At 39.1% G+C, this 16,815-nt stretch overlaps 1 protein-coding gene across 1 annotated transcript in view; it reads left to right on the top strand.

Moving 5' to 3' along the window:
- Positions 1–364: 364 nt before the first annotated feature.
- LOC107082128 (extended synaptotagmin-1-like) overlaps positions 365–16,815 on the top strand; it is a 21,948-nt gene continuing 5,497 nt past the window's right edge. The window contains 38 exon segments of the mRNA XM_015370642.1: positions 365–1,005; positions 2,279–2,320; positions 3,340–3,474; positions 3,934–4,007; positions 4,099–4,171; positions 4,283–4,372; positions 4,533–4,588; positions 4,704–4,824; positions 4,920–5,096; positions 6,432–6,514; positions 6,681–6,729; positions 6,829–6,918; positions 7,019–7,114; positions 8,963–9,034; positions 9,120–9,206; positions 9,294–9,443; positions 9,544–9,657; positions 9,742–9,918; positions 10,981–11,066; positions 11,150–11,198; positions 11,404–11,493; positions 11,602–11,697; positions 11,793–11,864; positions 11,959–12,045; positions 12,136–12,282; positions 12,592–12,698; positions 12,787–12,961; positions 13,072–13,248; positions 13,327–13,409; positions 13,888–13,936; positions 14,036–14,125; positions 14,589–14,684; positions 14,913–14,984; positions 15,280–15,366; positions 15,455–15,601; positions 15,681–16,022; positions 16,106–16,188; positions 16,303–16,444. Of these exon segments, the coding sequence (XP_015226128.1) occupies positions 640–1,005; positions 2,279–2,320; positions 3,340–3,474; positions 3,934–4,007; positions 4,099–4,171; positions 4,283–4,372; positions 4,533–4,588; positions 4,704–4,824; positions 4,920–5,096; positions 6,432–6,514; positions 6,681–6,729; positions 6,829–6,918; positions 7,019–7,114; positions 8,963–9,034; positions 9,120–9,206; positions 9,294–9,443; positions 9,544–9,657; positions 9,742–9,918; positions 10,981–11,066; positions 11,150–11,198; positions 11,404–11,493; positions 11,602–11,697; positions 11,793–11,864; positions 11,959–12,045; positions 12,136–12,282; positions 12,592–12,698; positions 12,787–12,961; positions 13,072–13,248; positions 13,327–13,409; positions 13,888–13,936; positions 14,036–14,125; positions 14,589–14,684; positions 14,913–14,984; positions 15,280–15,366; positions 15,455–15,601; positions 15,681–16,022; positions 16,106–16,188; positions 16,303–16,444 (4,329 nt within the window). The 5' untranslated portion in view covers positions 365–639.

Below are 16,815 nucleotides of genomic sequence, written 5' to 3'. Positions count from 1 at the left end.
TTTTGAGAAAAAAAGTCAGATTTCTGAGATTAAAGTCGGAATTCTGGGATTAGAGTCAGAATTCTGAGGAAAAGTAAAAAATTCTGAGATTAAAGTCAGAATTCTGAGATTAAAGTCAGAATTCTTATAAAAAAGTAACAATTCTGAGAAAAAAGTCAGAATTCTGAAATTAAGGTCAGAATTCTGACTTTTTCCCCATAATAAACTGAAATTATATTTAAAAGTCAATTAACTTTTTTTTTAATTTTTTCAGTGGCCCTAATTATCTGCGTTATAGGCCAATGGTGAAGTAGACAGTGTGACGCAGAACCGAAAAACTCATGGATGCATTTTTTTCCCCCTGTGGTGGCAGTGGGCGTGTTTTCATCCAGCTAACGGACCGCTGGTGAGGCACAAACTTGGTTCTCTTCTCTGGTGTTCCTTCAGACCTACTGCGCTATTTAACTTCCATTACAGCATGTTTGAACACTAATGCTCTCATTTCACTAGCAGCGGAATCTGAAGTTCACGCGCAGCCGTCCGTTTGTTCCACCGCGTGCTGATGTTGATATGGACCTGTAGCCTTTAGGTGCGTCTATACACCGATCACTACGACCGCATCACCCTTATTAAACTGCGTTAAATATAAAAACCAGAGAAATGCAAAGTGAAAAGTCGGAGCCGACCGAAGCCAAGGGCGCAGAGGGTCCGGACAGAAGCGGCGCTGAGGAGAATGCGTTAAGTAACCTGAGAGCCGCAGAAGCCTCCAAACCCAAAGGAATCAGCGCCGTGGCTGTGCTGTGGACCTTCGGGAAATGTCTCAGCGCTTTGCTCCCCGTCTATCTGGCCGGCTACTATCGGGTCAGCACCAGCCTGCTCGTGTGCGGCATGATGGTCTACACGGGATGGAAACATGCCCGAGAGGCGAAGGAGGAGCGCCTCAAGTCGGCCATACAGCTGCTGGACAACGAGGAGGAGCACACATGGAAGAGAGCGTCCACGATCAAGAGAGACCTCCCTGCGTGGGTAGGGACCAACACCCATACCTCTGAAATATAAAGATTAAAAAATGCCTGGTATCAGTAATACATCCTCTGGAGATTACACCCCATTCATGCCAATTCAATTATTACAGCTGACTAACCAAACCAATGCCTGTTATTTGGATGATTTTGGTCTCAAATCCTCCAACCATCTTTAGAATATATATATTTTTTCATTTGCTTAAATACCATTCCTTTTTGCAAGGCTTTTATTTAAAATAAATCAAATCAGTTAAAACACAGTGTTGCTCACTTAGGTATATGTAAGGTACTGATTTTTTTTTATTTGTTTTCCTATTTTGTCATAAATTGGTGCAATCAGATCAAATCTAACATTCCAAAAATTACTGGAGTAAATTGGACCATGTGCATTCAAATGTGTTTTGGTTTTTTGTTGTTATAAATGCAGCTTGAATGATGAGATTCCATTGCTAAAGATCATCCCATACAACACAAATAGAAGTTGAATTATTTAGAATATATTGGTTGAAATCATTTGAAAGTCACTTTTCCACCATAGTGGTAACTAATAGCAACGGATCAGTTGTCGTCATTAACTAGTTAGTGTTGAATACACTATTTAAAAGGTTTTGTGTTTGTCAAATCCAGCAGTGAGAGTTAATACTTATTTTCACTAAAAAAAAACAACAACAACCACTTAATAGCATGTTCAAACACTGATCGTTTGCAGCTGAAATCAAACTTGGCTTAGAGATCTATGCTGCAGGCCATGCGGGCTCATACATGCTGCATGGTTCTGAAGTGCTCAGAAAAAAAAACTACCATGCAGAAGCCACATGTGCCTGATTTGACTGAAAGCATCGTGCTGCACCCAAATGAGGTGGCTGTGGGTATCTTTTGTGATTTCCGTGATTGCTTGCATAACCTGGCAGCACGCAACCTTCCTCTAAAGCAGTTAAAACTAAGCACCAGTCTGGATCGATTTCCACTCAACTTACATTGTAAATTCAGAGTCCCCTTTAAAACAAAAAAAACACAATAAAATATTGATAGCAAAAACTCTTGATACATTTAGATCGATGAGCAATCCTCCAGTTTTTTATGTAAAGTTATCTTTATCCTGAGACCTGCTTTGTTGGAGTTCTTCCCTCTGTTTTAAAATGATTTGTTTCAGGCGTGTCTGGTGGTACCTGGTGAGATTTCCAGGTATTCTTTCTGTCTGATTGTTTCTCCATGCTGTTATGTGTTTTATTATGCTCCAGACAGTTAAAGTATTTCATTGCATTGTTTTTTAGGTAAACTTTCCAGACGTGGAGAAGGTTGAATGGCTGAATAAGGTGAGACTTTGCATGATCTGTTCTATTTCCAATCTTCAATTTAATACTTTCAGTTCCTTATACGTGCAAACAGCATTTTTGTCCATCCAATAGACCAGCTGCAGTGTTGATTGAAAGTTGAAAGCATATGGTAGGTTATTACATGGTGTTATATGATAAACAGTAGCACTGCTGCTGCTGCTAGTCCCCTTAAAGGGCCACACCCCTATTAGTAAAGGTACTGTACTGCAGAGAGCAGGCCCTGCGCCAGGCAGCCCACTCAACATTTCCATTTCATTGCAGTCAACCGGGCTGACAGGAAGGGGGAGGAGTTGCTCATGCCCTTAAAACTAAAAAAAGAAAAGATGCAGCCCCTTTGTGCTTTAGGCCAGAGAAACTATGATCACTTTTCTACCCATAAAAAAAATAAATCCAGCTTGAAGGACCACGAGATCTAGGCGTCTGACTACTGACAAAGCTTTGGTTTGAGACTGCTTATATGAGGGACAGTCAGCAGATTCTCTTTGTCCTCCACAGGAGAAGGCTGCTGATGACTCACTCCATAATTATGCCAGACTATAAACGTCTGTGTTTTTTTTTTTTTTTTTCCAGAGTCACCGAGGCTTTGAGCCAAGCTCTGCCTTCGGCTTCAGATTCTTTCCCTGGAAGAACTGAACTAAACTCTTAACAACATTATTTCATTGCAGTATTGTTCACACAGAGCACAGATCTCTACATAGTGTTGATGATAAAAACCTGTTTCTACATGTATGTAGTAACATGTATGTAGGAACCGCATGTCAGTAACCAAACAACTTATCAGCCTAACAGCTGAGAAGGCTCTACCCTTCTCAGCTGCCACTGTCATTCTTTTATTATTTCCTTTGGCAGCTGAAGATTTGAGAAATAGTTTTGTTATCTAACTGACAAATCCCCATGTTTTTATTTACCACAGCAGAAAGCAGCTGTTTACAAATATGGATAGCTTTTTTTTTCACATGTAAATCCTCCTCCTACCATGTGCTCATTTTCCCATCCAGGTGCTGCAGCAGGTGTGGCCCTTTGTCGGCCAGTACCTGGAGAAGCTGCTGATAGAAACGATCGCTCCCTCTATCAGAGCCTCAAGCGCTCACCTCCAGACCCTCAACTTCACCAAAGTGGACATGGGAGACAAGGTGACGGCATTGAGAGAATACAGTGAAGGGTTGAAAACCATAAACTTTAATGTGATGGATTAACAAAAAGCAGCAGACAGATGGAATTAACCTTCCATCTGTCTGCTGCTTTTTAGAGACATAGTTTTTACAGAGAAGTGAGAAAATTCTGACCCGCATTTGAGTAAATACTTTGCTTTCATAAGTAGATGTGCGTAAATAAGTGTTAACTACCTGCAAAATCCTGAGTCTAATAAAATACTACCATTGAACATCACCCTGAGAACACCAGTATCACACTGAAATATGGTGGTGGCACCATCATGCTAGGGGTATGACCCTAAACATACAGCTGAATGGGTTAGAATTAAAGCATGTTTAAAATGTGTTAAATTGGTCTAAATCAAATTAAAGATTCTTGTGATATTGATGCTAGGTGATGCTTTCCTTATTCATATTCTGTCCTTTTTTTTGCTTCAGCCCATGAAGGTGGTGGGCATCAAGGCGCACACAGAGAATGACAAAGGTCAAGTTCTGCTTGACCTCTACATCAGGTGTCTGCCTCTGTTTTTATATATTTCCCACGTCCCAGTAACTTTTAGCCGGGCGTTACTGTAACTAACACCTCTGCTCCCTTCTCCTCAGTTATGTAGGAAATGTGGAGATCAATGTTGAGGTGAAAAGATATTTCTGCAAAGCGGGAGTGAAAGGAATACAGGTGTGTTCTTGTGTCCAGCCTTCAGATACATGTCTGCTTCTTTAACAACATGCCACCTAAGGTTTCCAACTAAACCTCTTTTCAACCTTTTTTTTGTTTCTCCACTGTTAGCTACATGGGATGATGCGAGTGATTCTGGAGCCACTGATTGGAGATGTCCCCATAGTGGGCGCCGTCACCATGTTTTTCATCCGTCGACCTGTAGGTCTATTTAAGTCACTTCTATTTGTCCTTTTAATGCTGCTTTATAACCTTTCTTTGATGTGACTATCACGTGTCCCTCTGTAGTCTTATCTTGCTATTGATTCTCTGTCAGTTCCCATTGATTTTCCCTAAGGTCAGTGTTCTCATTTCTTCCCAGAAACTAGACATCAACTGGACTGGACTGACCAATTTATTGGACATTCCTGGACTCAAGTAAGTCATGCTGAGATGGGCTTTCTTAGATTTCACTCAGTTGCAATGACTCCTGCTTTTTTTTTTCTAAACCTAAGTGAATAAAATAAAAATAAAACACTGTCATTTGTTACAGTGTTATGTCAGACAGCATGATCATGGACGCCATAGCTTCGTTCTTGGTGCTGCCAAACCGTCTAGTTGTCCCTCTGGTCCCTGGTTTGCACGTGGCTCAGCTGCGCTGTCCCCTACCCAGGGTGAGGCTGCAATACCTGCATGGTTTACATTAGATTACTGCCTACGAATAATTGAGTTAGTTGATTCTGTTTTTCACATCTGTTCTCTTTCTCAGGGAGTGGTGCGCATCCATCTGCTGGAGGCGCAGAATCTTGCAGCCAAAGACAACTATGTGAAAGGTGTCATGGCTGGCTTATCTGACCCATATGCCATATTAAGGGTGGGTCCTCAGACCTTTACCTCCAAACACATCGATAACACCGACTCTCCTAAGTGGGGAGAGATGTATGAGGTGAGGAATAGCAGATATGTTCTCAAAAGGCTTAAAATGTATGTAATACATTTACATCATTGAATAGAGAAGAGATCAGGACCTTCCTGAAGCTTTGATATATTTCAGAACCAGTTCTGAGGTGTGTCATTGATCCTTATTCTTTTAGAAGACCTTAAATAACAAATGTTCACAATTTAGCTCTTTAATTGAAATAGAACTGAAAAGATCCAGTTCTTTTGGCTGGAGTGAATGTATTACTAAACGTTATGTAGAAATTGGCTTTAATCAAATACCACGGTTAAAATATACGTATAGTTGATACTTGTGTTGATATGTAAAGCTATAGTCTGTAAATTTCTATTTAAAAAACAGAAAGGTGGGATTTCAAATCCCACTTTATTCCCCCTTTCCCTGCTAAAGGAGCTGAACTTAGTGCTTACTATAATTGTGTTTGCATGCAGTGCAGCATCATCATATATACACTGACCCTCAAAAAAACCCAACAGGCAAGTTAACGGTCTACTATTTTGCCTACAATACTTACAATCTATTATATTTTTCTAGCTATAGATCATAGAAGTGTAATAAATTATCACAGATTACCTACTTTAGAAAAGAGAACATGTTCAAGTCCAGTTCTGCACTTTTTTGTTTCCTCATTTTTGAATCATATAATTTTATTTCCACGGTATGTAGTCATGTTCTCCACAATCCTGCTAATGTTCTGGTTATTTGACTCATTATATGAAGCAGAAACGTATCTAAAAGGTGCAGGACGCCAAAACCTGAGAACTTGGATTGAGGGACTCTGGTCTAAATTAAGCATTTCTTACAATATTTTAATTATTTATTTATTTTTTTTAATGAAAGGCTTTAGCTCTGAAGTACATTCATTTTGTAAATTTCAATCCGGGATTAGGGTGCAGATTTTGTCCATTGTAAACTTCTTTTAATTTGGACATTGATACAGGCGGTAGACTGGATGTTCTTGAATATTGCAGCCAATTTCCTTTAGTGTAAGGCTCAGAGTTTGGGTCAGATGGTTGACAAACAGCTAGGTGCTCTAGCAGGACTGGAATGCATAAAGCAGCATCATTGTATCCATTATGAATTATTTCCCCAAGCCTCGACCTTAACCCTGTTCATGCCTTAAAATAAAGTTTGTATAGTTGTGACCACAGCTGTATACAACTGAAGAACTTTCTCTATTTCATCAGTTTATAGAGGTTCATTTCACTTAGAGGGATCAGACTCATATTGTGTTGAAAAGTTTTCATTCATACATCACAAAGACAGCACCCATACGAATCCCTCTGTCAGTCCTCATGCCATTATGTGTGTGTTGTACGTAAGGTTATTGTCCATGAAGTGCCGGGTCAGGAGCTGGAGGTGGAGGTTTATGACAAAGACACAGACAAGGATGATTTCTTGGGAAGGTACATGTGCATAATTCATGTCTTTGTATTTATCATATTCACTTCTCACCCTTCATTGGTCGCCTATTGCAAACAGTAGGAAAAAAAAATCCCTATATGCTAGCTTGTTGGTTATTAACAGTAATGAATTGTTTTCCATACTGTGTTGCAACTTATTTCTCTGCAGGACTAAATTAGATTTGGGCATTGTGAAGAGATCCATCGCTGTTGATGATGTAAGTCTGCAGCTTTTATCGCTTTAATTAAATTGTCTTGAAGCAGCTTTTTATGTGTTTAGGCTATAAACTAAAATACGAGTGCATTTGTTTTTCCAGTGGTTCACACTGAAAGAGACGACATCTGGACGTGTTCATTTCAAACTGGAGTGGTTGGCCTTGCAGCCAAACACTGAACAACTTGAGCAGGTTGGAGGCTTTATGTTCTGTTTAAATATAACTTTGTTAAATGATAAACAAATAAAGATAAGTAAGTATTTCCTTTTACATGTGTCTGGATTTCCTCCAGGTCCTGAAAAGGAATGAAAGCGTCACCAGCAAGAACTCGCACCCCCCCTCCTCAGCTATCTTGGTTGTGTATCTTGACAAAGCTGAGGCACTTCCCGTGAGTCAAATATCTCTGCCCTCTGCCCGCATTCGTGCCTAGCTCAGTGCTGCTTCCTGTGTGGTTAAACTGGGGCAGAGCTGGAGCTGCTGCCTGTCTCACATATTCCACATCTTTGTTGAGTTGCTCTCCAGCCGCTCTGTTGGTTGTGGAAAAATGCCCCCAACTTAAGTCTGCTTGACTCCCATTTTCAGCTTGGGTTAATATTTGGTAACATAAGCAAAGAAGACTGGAATGAGAGTCATATCTAATGTTTGTTGTGTGGTTGAGGGGGTTGCATTAAGCACAGTTCCTTTTTTTTACTTTAGAGTGTGACTCCTTGCTGTAACCATGGTAGCCTCAAACACACAGCCATAACATAACCACGTTTTCTGAGCTACGGACTGTAGGTGCATCTCATTATTCATTAAATACAGAGTAATGCATTCAAAATAATTGGGATTTTTTATATGATGGTTTAATAAAATTTATGAGGACCATTAAAAACATGTTTTTAATGCAAAAATTCAAATCTATTGAAACCTTTGTCCATATAATGACCACTTTACACCCTCATATGTTTGATGCATCTGCTGAGGTATAAAGAAAGCACAGGTTGCTATGATAGCAGCATCAAGCTCACCTGCATTGTTGGGTATTGTGATGCTCATCTTCCTCTTGGGAAATCTACAGATTATGTCCTTGAGGTTGTTATAGCTATGGCTGGGCAATTAATTGCTTTTTCAATATAATCACAATTTAGAAAAATACAATAATCACAAAGGACACTCATTTGTTGTAATATTACATTTAACAAGAGTAAGAGACTAACTTTAGCCCTTTAGATCGAGGTAATACACTTAAAGTGGGTTAATAAAATGCTGGAAAAAAAACAAAGTGGCTTTGCCATCACACAGAAGGAAATGAGAGAGTTGCAGCTAGCATGCAGATCCATGCACGATAGCAGAAGTTAGAGCTTTTTCACTCAAAGGATACAGTACAGTCCTGAAACAATGGACTCAAAACAAGTCAGCTTTAAAGCCATTAAAACTAAAACCATGGAGGGTAACATTTACATGCTGGTACTTAGTACAATGAAAAGTTGCAATCACAACATTAGTTGCAAATAATTACAGTTTTGATTTTTGGCAAAAATTGTTCAGCTCTAGTTGTACCCTTGGTATGTCTCAGTGTAACTCCAGCTGCATTCTGCACCTTGTTATTATCTCAAATCCTTAAGTGGACAGTTCTTCCCAGTTCCCTGGAGGCTGTGGTTATCTCTGTTCCTTGTGTCCTGTTTCTACCACCCTCCATAACCAGCCAGTGTCCTTATAAATTACTTTTTGAGGCTGATGCTTGTTGTGGAGGATGACAGTGACTGTCAACAGTATCATTTGTTTACTGGGTTAGTCATAGCAAAACTTATACTTCAAATCTGAAACATTTTAAATTACTGAGTTACTGAATTTGGGTTTTATTGGATGCAAAATGTCCATCCATCCATCCATCCATCCATCCATCCATCCATCCATCCATCCATCCATCCATCCATCCATCCATCCATCCATCCATCCATCCATCCATCCATCCATCCATCCATCCATCCATCCATCCATCCATCCATCCATCCAATCTCCAGCTGTGGCTGTGAGTTTTGATAATCAAAATGACCATAATCAAAAACTTGTCAACATGTAACTCTGTAATGTTTCCTTGAAATATATGTGTGTATATTTTTTATTTAGTCAACAAAAAAAAATTAACTCATTTATCTTTTAATTTAGTAAGATCCATCCATATATTTTTTATTGTTGCACTTAAAATGTCTGTCAGACCTCACAATGTATTCTTATTTTGTCTGAAATTTAGATGAAGAAGGGAAATAAGGAGCCCAATCCCATGGTGCAGGTATCCGTGCAGGGAACCACTAAAGACAGCAAGGTGAAAATGCTGTGAGAACTGATGGAACTGTGGCTTTTCTTCTACTTTCTGTTGTTATTTATTTATCATTGATTTATTCTTTAAGATTTGTTACACAACTATCAACCCAGAATGGGAGGAAGCTTTTACCTTTTTCATCCAAGATCCTCGCACGCAAGAAATAAACATTCAGGTAACAGCCATCAAGATTTGAAACAAAGCATAGATGATTCAGTACACCTTAAAAGATCATAAACCTGAAATTGCTTCCTATAATCAGGTGAAGGATGCTGACCGCGTGCAGACTCTGGGCAAAGTGACCATCCCTCTCTCCCATGTCCTGAAGACATCCCATCTTTCTCTAGACCAGTGGTTCCAGTTGGAAGACTCTGGAACTGCTAGTCGCATCTATATCAATTCAGTTCTCAGGGTGAATAAGAGCAAAGTTTTTCTTTTTTTCTACTGTTAATTCTACAAATCAAATAATCAGAAGTTCATTTATATTTTTGGTCTTTCTTCTTCCAACACAGGTCTTGTGGTTGGATGAGGATCGTATTTCAGCTGAAGTCTCTTCTAATTTGGCTGCTGGAGTTTCTAAACAGTTGCCCATGCAGGCCTCCCCTCATCCCAGCTTTGCTACAGAGGTATTAAAATACAATGTCACTAAATCTATTTCAATAGCTGCTGCTAAGGTTAGTGTACGTCTTCAACCATGTTTTTGTTTTCAGGGGCTGCTTAGAATCCACCTCCTGGCGGGTCAGAATCTCATTCCGAAAGACAACCTGATGGGTGGAATGGTGAAAGGAAAGAGTGACCCGTATGTCAAGATTAACATTGGGGGTGAAACATTCACAAGTCAAGTTATAAAGGGAAATCTGAATCCAACCTGGAATGAGATGTATGAGGTAGATATCTGGCACCTGCTAATGTCTTGAGTCAGAATACATTTTTTGTTTTTGCTTGCCATTCCCGATCTATTTGCTTGTGATTGTCATGTATGTGCAAAAAAAAACTTGTTTCTGCAGTTTTAAATGGTCTATTGATGTTGGAAGCAGTCCCCACCTCCATACCATTATGTTGAAGGGAGTCACCCTAACGTTCATCTGGCAGTGACAGATAACCCATCATTCGTGGTTTTACTTTTCATTTTAATTTATTTCTGAAAATGCATGACCCCCAAACCCACAAAGTTTTATCAATAATTTCTCACCTTTTTAAAAGTAGAAATCAGATTTGACAAATGTATCTACAGTCATCAGTGTATGGAGCAGTTAGTTATACGTTAATTAATTTAAAACTCTTAACACAGACATCTGTCCAGTGGTTTAAAAGCACAGCAAACGTTACAAGTCAGATAACAGCGTACAAAGAGAGGCCAAAATAGTTTGGAAATGTTTTATTAGTTTTTATTTTCATCTAGGTTTGACTTTTGAGATATTTTTTATTTCAGGTTTCATTTGTTTTTTTGGTATTTGTTGGCTAGTTAAGTTTAGTCTTTTTTTTTTTTTTTTGGAAAATGCTTAGTTTTTGTTTAGTTTCTATTAGTTTACATAATAGTGGGGAGTGGCAGCCTAGTTGTTAGACCATAGAGCTTGGATTCCTGAGGTTCTGAGTTCGAGCCCCACTCCCACAGACTGCCACTCTGGGTCCCTGAGCAAAGAACCTTAACCCCACGCTGCTCACGGGCGCCGCAAGATAAATTAAGAAGTTTTCCTGGAGGCAAAACAGACATAGAATCAAAGGAAATATATAACCGAAAGGGTATAAGTAGTTGAGCTTCGACAGGGACTTTTTGGTGGATATTTCAAAAAGCTTTACTCTGTATGTAGACTTGATAAGTGGAATCTGGGTAGGACATCTCAGCTGCTAATTATTCATTTCAAATGGTGACTGGAGTTTGCTAATTCCTTTTTTTAATGGAGTTTTTTTAATGTCGCCTGAAGCAATATGACTTCTGTGCTTTGCAGGTTATTCTGACAGAGCTCGCTGGTCAGGAGCTGCATGTGGAGATGTTTGACAAAGACATGGACATGAAAGATGACTTCATGGGAAGGTAACTTTGCATCTTTTTATCAAATTGTATGACAAATCGTTTTTTAAATGATCACTTTAAACATTCTGTTTCATGAATTGCAGGCTGAAGATAAGTCTGAAGGATATCATCGACTCTCAGTACACAGACCAGGTAGAAGTTTAATTAGAATTTGAAAAGCAAAACATCAGAAACTAATAAAAAAAAGTGGTTTATCCATATGCTTTACTCAAGTGTTGATATTTACTTTTGCGAAAAGTCGAGCATATTATTCCATAAATTAATATAATAATTAAGGAGTTTGCTTGAAGCAGACCCAGTTGTTCCCATATTGAAGTAATGTGTTTTTATTTGTCAGTGGTACACGCTGAACGATGTGAAGTCTGGTAGAGTTCACATGGTCCTGGAATGGGTTCCAACATCTTCAGAACCAGACGGGCTAGACCAGGTGAGTACGTGCTAAAATTGACTGAATCGTTAAAATTCACCTAGTCTGAGTTTTCTTTAAATAAAGAAAATACTTAATTACCTCTTTTAATATTTTCTGTGGCTTCAGGTCCTTCAGTTCCACTCTAGACAGTCCTATCAAAACAAGGCAGTGCCCTCAGCAGGGCTCCTGTTTGTGTATGTCGAACAAGCAGATGGCCTACCAGTGAGTCCTTTTATACCATTACGTTGGATGATAGATAAAATACTCTGTTAGTTTAGGATCTCCCTTAAAATATGGTTTCCTCTTGTTGTCTTTAGGTAAAGAAGAGTGGAAAGGATCCAAAAGTAGGAGTGGAGTTAAGTCTTCGTGAAATGTCACGCAAAACTACAGTAAGATCCTAAACTCCACTAATATTGTTTGTGCCTGTTGGCCCAATGCTTTATTTGTTGGTCAGTTCTTGCTGATTTTCCATCTGTTCTGAAGGTATGCGATCGTACAACCTCTCCTAAATGGAACGAGGCATTCTACTTCCCTGTTCGTGATCCAAGACAGGATATTCTCATTCTCAAGGTAAGTAGTGGGACGTGTAGATTTTAAAGAGAGATTTGTCACAAGGCTCCTGAGGTAACATGAAACAATATGGTTTGTCTTTTTGTTCAGCTTTCCCACAGCTGGACACTGCCTATTGGTTCTCTGATTGTTCCTATCAGAGAGCTGCTGTCTGAACCAGATCTTGTCCTGGATCAGTGGTTCCATTTGGATGGAGCCTCGCCTGAGAGTCAAATCCTTTTAAGGACTGAACTTAAGGTAGGATCATCAAAACTCAAATTTTTTAGCAAGCATCTAAGATTGAATGATTTAAATATATAAAACTAATTTAAAATAACTTATGAGCTGTTTTAGATTATTTACCAACAATAACCTGATTTCAGATGGTCCTTGAATATTACAGACGTGGTGTAACGTCACAGCAGAAATAACTTGATCATGATCATGTAGCATACATACTGAGGCTTATTTAGACTTTCTTAAGCTCTAGTTTCTTGGTTTGTTTTGTTTTTCTTATCATGCTCATGTTAATCAAACCATTGTTTATTTTCACTGAACTAATTACAGGTGTTGGTTCCTACCAAATGCCCCGTTCCTACTGAAAAGGCTAAGATGTCTGAAGTGTTAGACCCTGCTCCAGCCAAGCCCCTACCAGAAACAGACACAATCCTCAAGTGAGATAGTTCAGAAAAGTCTATTTCCACTTATTCTACCTGAGAATCTCTTCAATTGAATCATATCTTGATGGTGCTTCTGTTTTAGGTCAGCCTCTGTGGAAACTCCTCCTGTGGAAACCATTGTGCCCACATTGCCTTTGGATGAGGAGGTTCATAAAGTAAAGGAAACTGCATTGGAGGAAGATCAAGAGGAAGAATTAGAGAGCCCAACTGTATCACTACCTCCTCACTCATCCCCAGACCTCACCTTTGCCAGTGAGGTAATAAATACAGAGCTTAACCATAGCTTGTATCATTTAATTTAAGCTCTGGGGCATTACGAGCTTTTTAAATCTAAATAAATACACATTTATGTTTTCCATCCTTATAGGGACTACTTAGACTCATCCTTTTGGAGGCTCAGAGTCTGGTTGCCAAAGATACCATAATGGGTGGTCTGAAGAAAGGCAAAAGTGACCCCTACGCAAAGATCAGCATAGGTCAGGCCACGTTTAAGAGCGCTGTGGTAAAGGAAAACCTCAACCCAGTCTGGAATGAGATGTATGAGGTCTGTGATTTACAGCGACACACCTTTTGACTTTATAGCATCTGTAGAACTTCTTTAAACAGCTTTGTGTTTGACCAGGTGGTTCTGAGACCTCAGCCAGGGCAGGTGGTTCAGGTGGAACTGTTTGACAAAGATATGGACAACGATGACTTCTTGGGCCGGTAAGGCTGCTTCGTTTTTATGTTGACATAATGTGGTGACAAAGGAATAAAGAACCTTTGCAAATTTTGAAAAATCTATATTTTTAATAAAAGTTTTTTTTTAATACATATTCTGTTGATTTCTTGTGCATCCCTAAAAAAAATATCTCCTCCAATTCCTTAATAATAGACAGTCTATCAGTCTAAGTAGAGATGCACTAATCCGATATTAATATCTTTATCTGCTAGCTATTGGAAAATGTGTCCAATTTGTAGGGGTAAATGTATTTAGTCTATTTTCCTTGGTTGTAAATCGGAGTTTATGAAAGCTTCTAAAATGTCATCAGTAATGATGATAATAACATTAAAGTAAACGCAGCCCTGGTTAGGAAAAGTATTGGAATCTGCACTAAATATGTGGATTGGTGAATTCCTAAAATCTGACTTCATTTAGCAAATGTCTGTATTCATGTTGCTACGTTCTGTTCCTTCTCAACAGCTTAAAGATCAATCTCTCAGACATCATCCGTTCTCAACTCATAGATCAGGTTGGTATTTCTCTTGCTAGTGCAGTGTTGATAAATCTTCCTAGATGGCTAATGTATGAATTAATAAATAATGTCTGTAAATCGATATTTTTGTCTCAGTGGTACAGCCTGAATGATGTAAAGTCCGGTCGCCTTCGTCTTATACTGGAGTGGGTGCCAACCGTGTCCAGTAATGACAGGCTGGAACAGGTTAGTATATTATTATTATTTTTTTCTCTAATTCCAATCCTATATGTTAATTACATTTTTTGATTCTCTTAAGTTAAATGCAGTCAGTGGACTAAAAATCTTTTGCTGATTAGCTCTGGTTAATGTTTGGTAGCTCTGAAAAATTTTCTGCATTTTATTAGTTGACAGAGCATGTTTGATTCATTTCCATGGGTTTAATTAAAATGCTTATTGAAGGAGGGGGTCATAAGCTCTGATGCAGACATGGGGATAATCCTCTAATTCCATGTTTTCCCAATCTATGTTTTTGTAATAACTAGTTGGTTAGATGTTACAGAAAAGCTCAAACTGTTATCTGTGTATGGTATGTCAGGAAAAACCCTAGCTGCTCCATCTTTAGTTGTATATCTGATTCCCAGTTTCTCTGCGTTGTGCTTCTCTCTGAGTGCTGAGTCACTGTGATGAGTTTTTGATCTGATTCCAGGTGATGCAGCTGCAGTCTCTCCAGCCCTACCAAAACAAGACTGTTCCCTCTGCAGCCCTGCTCTTTGTTTACATGGACAGAGCTCACTTATTGCCTGTGAGTGGTCTCCAGTTTAGTATCCTGAAACATACAAGTTTGTTATTTGGAATTAGATGGATAAGAGGTCTAAAGTGCATGCACTCATTTAGTCATACATAGAAATGCTCCCAGAAGGGAACTACTGATTAAAGAGCAGTTTTGAGGTTTTTGTGTTGGATCTGCAGCCATAATTACTGGAAGGGATACAAGGTTTTATAATGTTGGGATGTGTTTTGCTGTGTGCAGTTTAAGAAGAGTGGTAAGGAACCAAAAGCTGGAGCTGAACTTGTATTTGGGAGCACAACTCACAGAACCAAGGTATGATACTGAAAACAAAATAATTAAATGATCTACAAAGTCTACATGGGTTTATCTGCATTATATACTTTTTAGCTACTTATTTTATTTGTACCACTTCATCACAGCTGTGTAATGGTGATGATAACTAAATAAAAGCAAATATTCTGAACATACAAAGCGGTTGTTCTCACCAAAAACCCCACCAGACTTGATAGGAATAAGTAGTAGAAGGATAAAATGTAAATTGTTACTCAAGAACAATGTATTTATACCATCTCCTTATCATCTTTTATCTCTGCTTTACTGTCGGCAGGTTTGTGATCGCTCCAGATCTCCACAATGGAGTGAAGCGTTCCACTTCCAAGTCCATGACCCAAATGAAGAGATGCTCATAGTGAAGGTACTGTACTTGTCCTGAATGCTTCACAAAACCACTGAGGTGTCTGCTCCTGTCAAATAGTGACGTTAATGTGTCCTGTGTTCTGAAGTTATCCAGTGCATGGGATCAGCCGATGGGATCCCTGGTGCTCCCTGTGAGGCAGCTCCTCTCTGAGCCTCAGCTGCTCCTGGACCAGTGGATGCCTCTGGATGGAGCCTTACCTGAAAGCAAGATCCTCCTCAGAGCAGAGCTGAAGGTAGGACAACATTTACATGCTCAGATTATCTCCTTTCAACTGACAACAGAGACACTAAGTGGAAATTTGTTGTTGGAAGATTCTTGACACACGGCTGACAGAAGTTCCACAGACATCTGCAGCTGTTTCAGAAGAAGAAAGTAAAACTGCTGCTGCTGAAAAGATGCTGGAAACAGCTGAAGAGGAGGAAAAAAGACAAAACTTGGCAACAGATGAGTGAGTTATCCATACATTATGTGCCTTAAATAATGAACAATTTAAACTTTATACTGTAGTGAAAATTAGACATCTTGTTAAATATTATATTCCAATAGTTTTACTGATGACTGACTTTTATGTTCACTGTGTTTTCAGTTCCCCTGTTGTGTCGGTCCATCCTGCACACCCTGAAGCCAAGCATGATACATCCCATTCTCCTGCTGTACGTCACATAGCTTACAGGCAGAAATAACTCTGTCCTCATTGTCTGTTCAAACTGTTGTAACCAATATACTGTTCTATTAGAGGGTGGAGGAGCCAGCACCTGCACAAGAGGCTCCAACTGAATCACTCATTAAGGTTGAAAGAGACATGAAGCCACAGCCAGAGTGAGTGAATCAAATAATCCCTTTTCACCATTTTACCACAACAAATTCATTTTGGAAAAAAATAGCTATAAAACAGCACAGTAAGCAATGTTTTCTGGATGTCAATGTGTGCAGGACAGGTTTAGGAGGTCTTGCAAAGGCTACAGTGACAGGTATACCCACTGATCCAGCACCCTCGGTAGAGGTCGTAGACGTTCCCAAAGTGGGTCCAAAACTTCCTCCACATACGGTGCCGAGTCAAGACTTTGGTAAAGAGGTACGTTTTCAAATAAAGTCTAAAGTGTAACAACTGGCTTCCAACAGCCAGCATTGTTTCTTTTTTAAGTATTTGTGTTTTTGGCAACGTCCACAAACAGTCACATGCTGCTAGAAGAGCAGGAATTCAAGTGCAGAGGATAAAAAAAAAAATTGAAATGAAGTACTGATGTGTTTTTAACTTTCTAATTATAAATCTGTTTTGTTTTTCAATGCAAGACCCCCCAGCAGATTCCCATTGTCAATTTGCAGCGTGATGATAGTCTAATTAATTAGTACTAAAATAATAACGCAGTAGAAAATAGTTTCGTGGTTGCAATTAAAAGTGTGTTTGCTTATTGTTCTGACAAAACATTAGGATAATCAAACTAA

This window comes from Cyprinodon variegatus, unplaced genomic scaffold (genome assembly GCF_000732505.1).
Source record: "Cyprinodon variegatus isolate N-32 unplaced genomic scaffold, C_variegatus-1.0 Scaffold47, whole genome shotgun sequence".
NCBI lineage: Eukaryota > Metazoa > Chordata > Actinopteri > Cyprinodontiformes > Cyprinodontidae > Cyprinodon > Cyprinodon variegatus.
The sequence above is the reverse complement of the archived record's forward strand: the minus strand, read 5'-3'. Positions and strand labels throughout refer to the sequence as shown.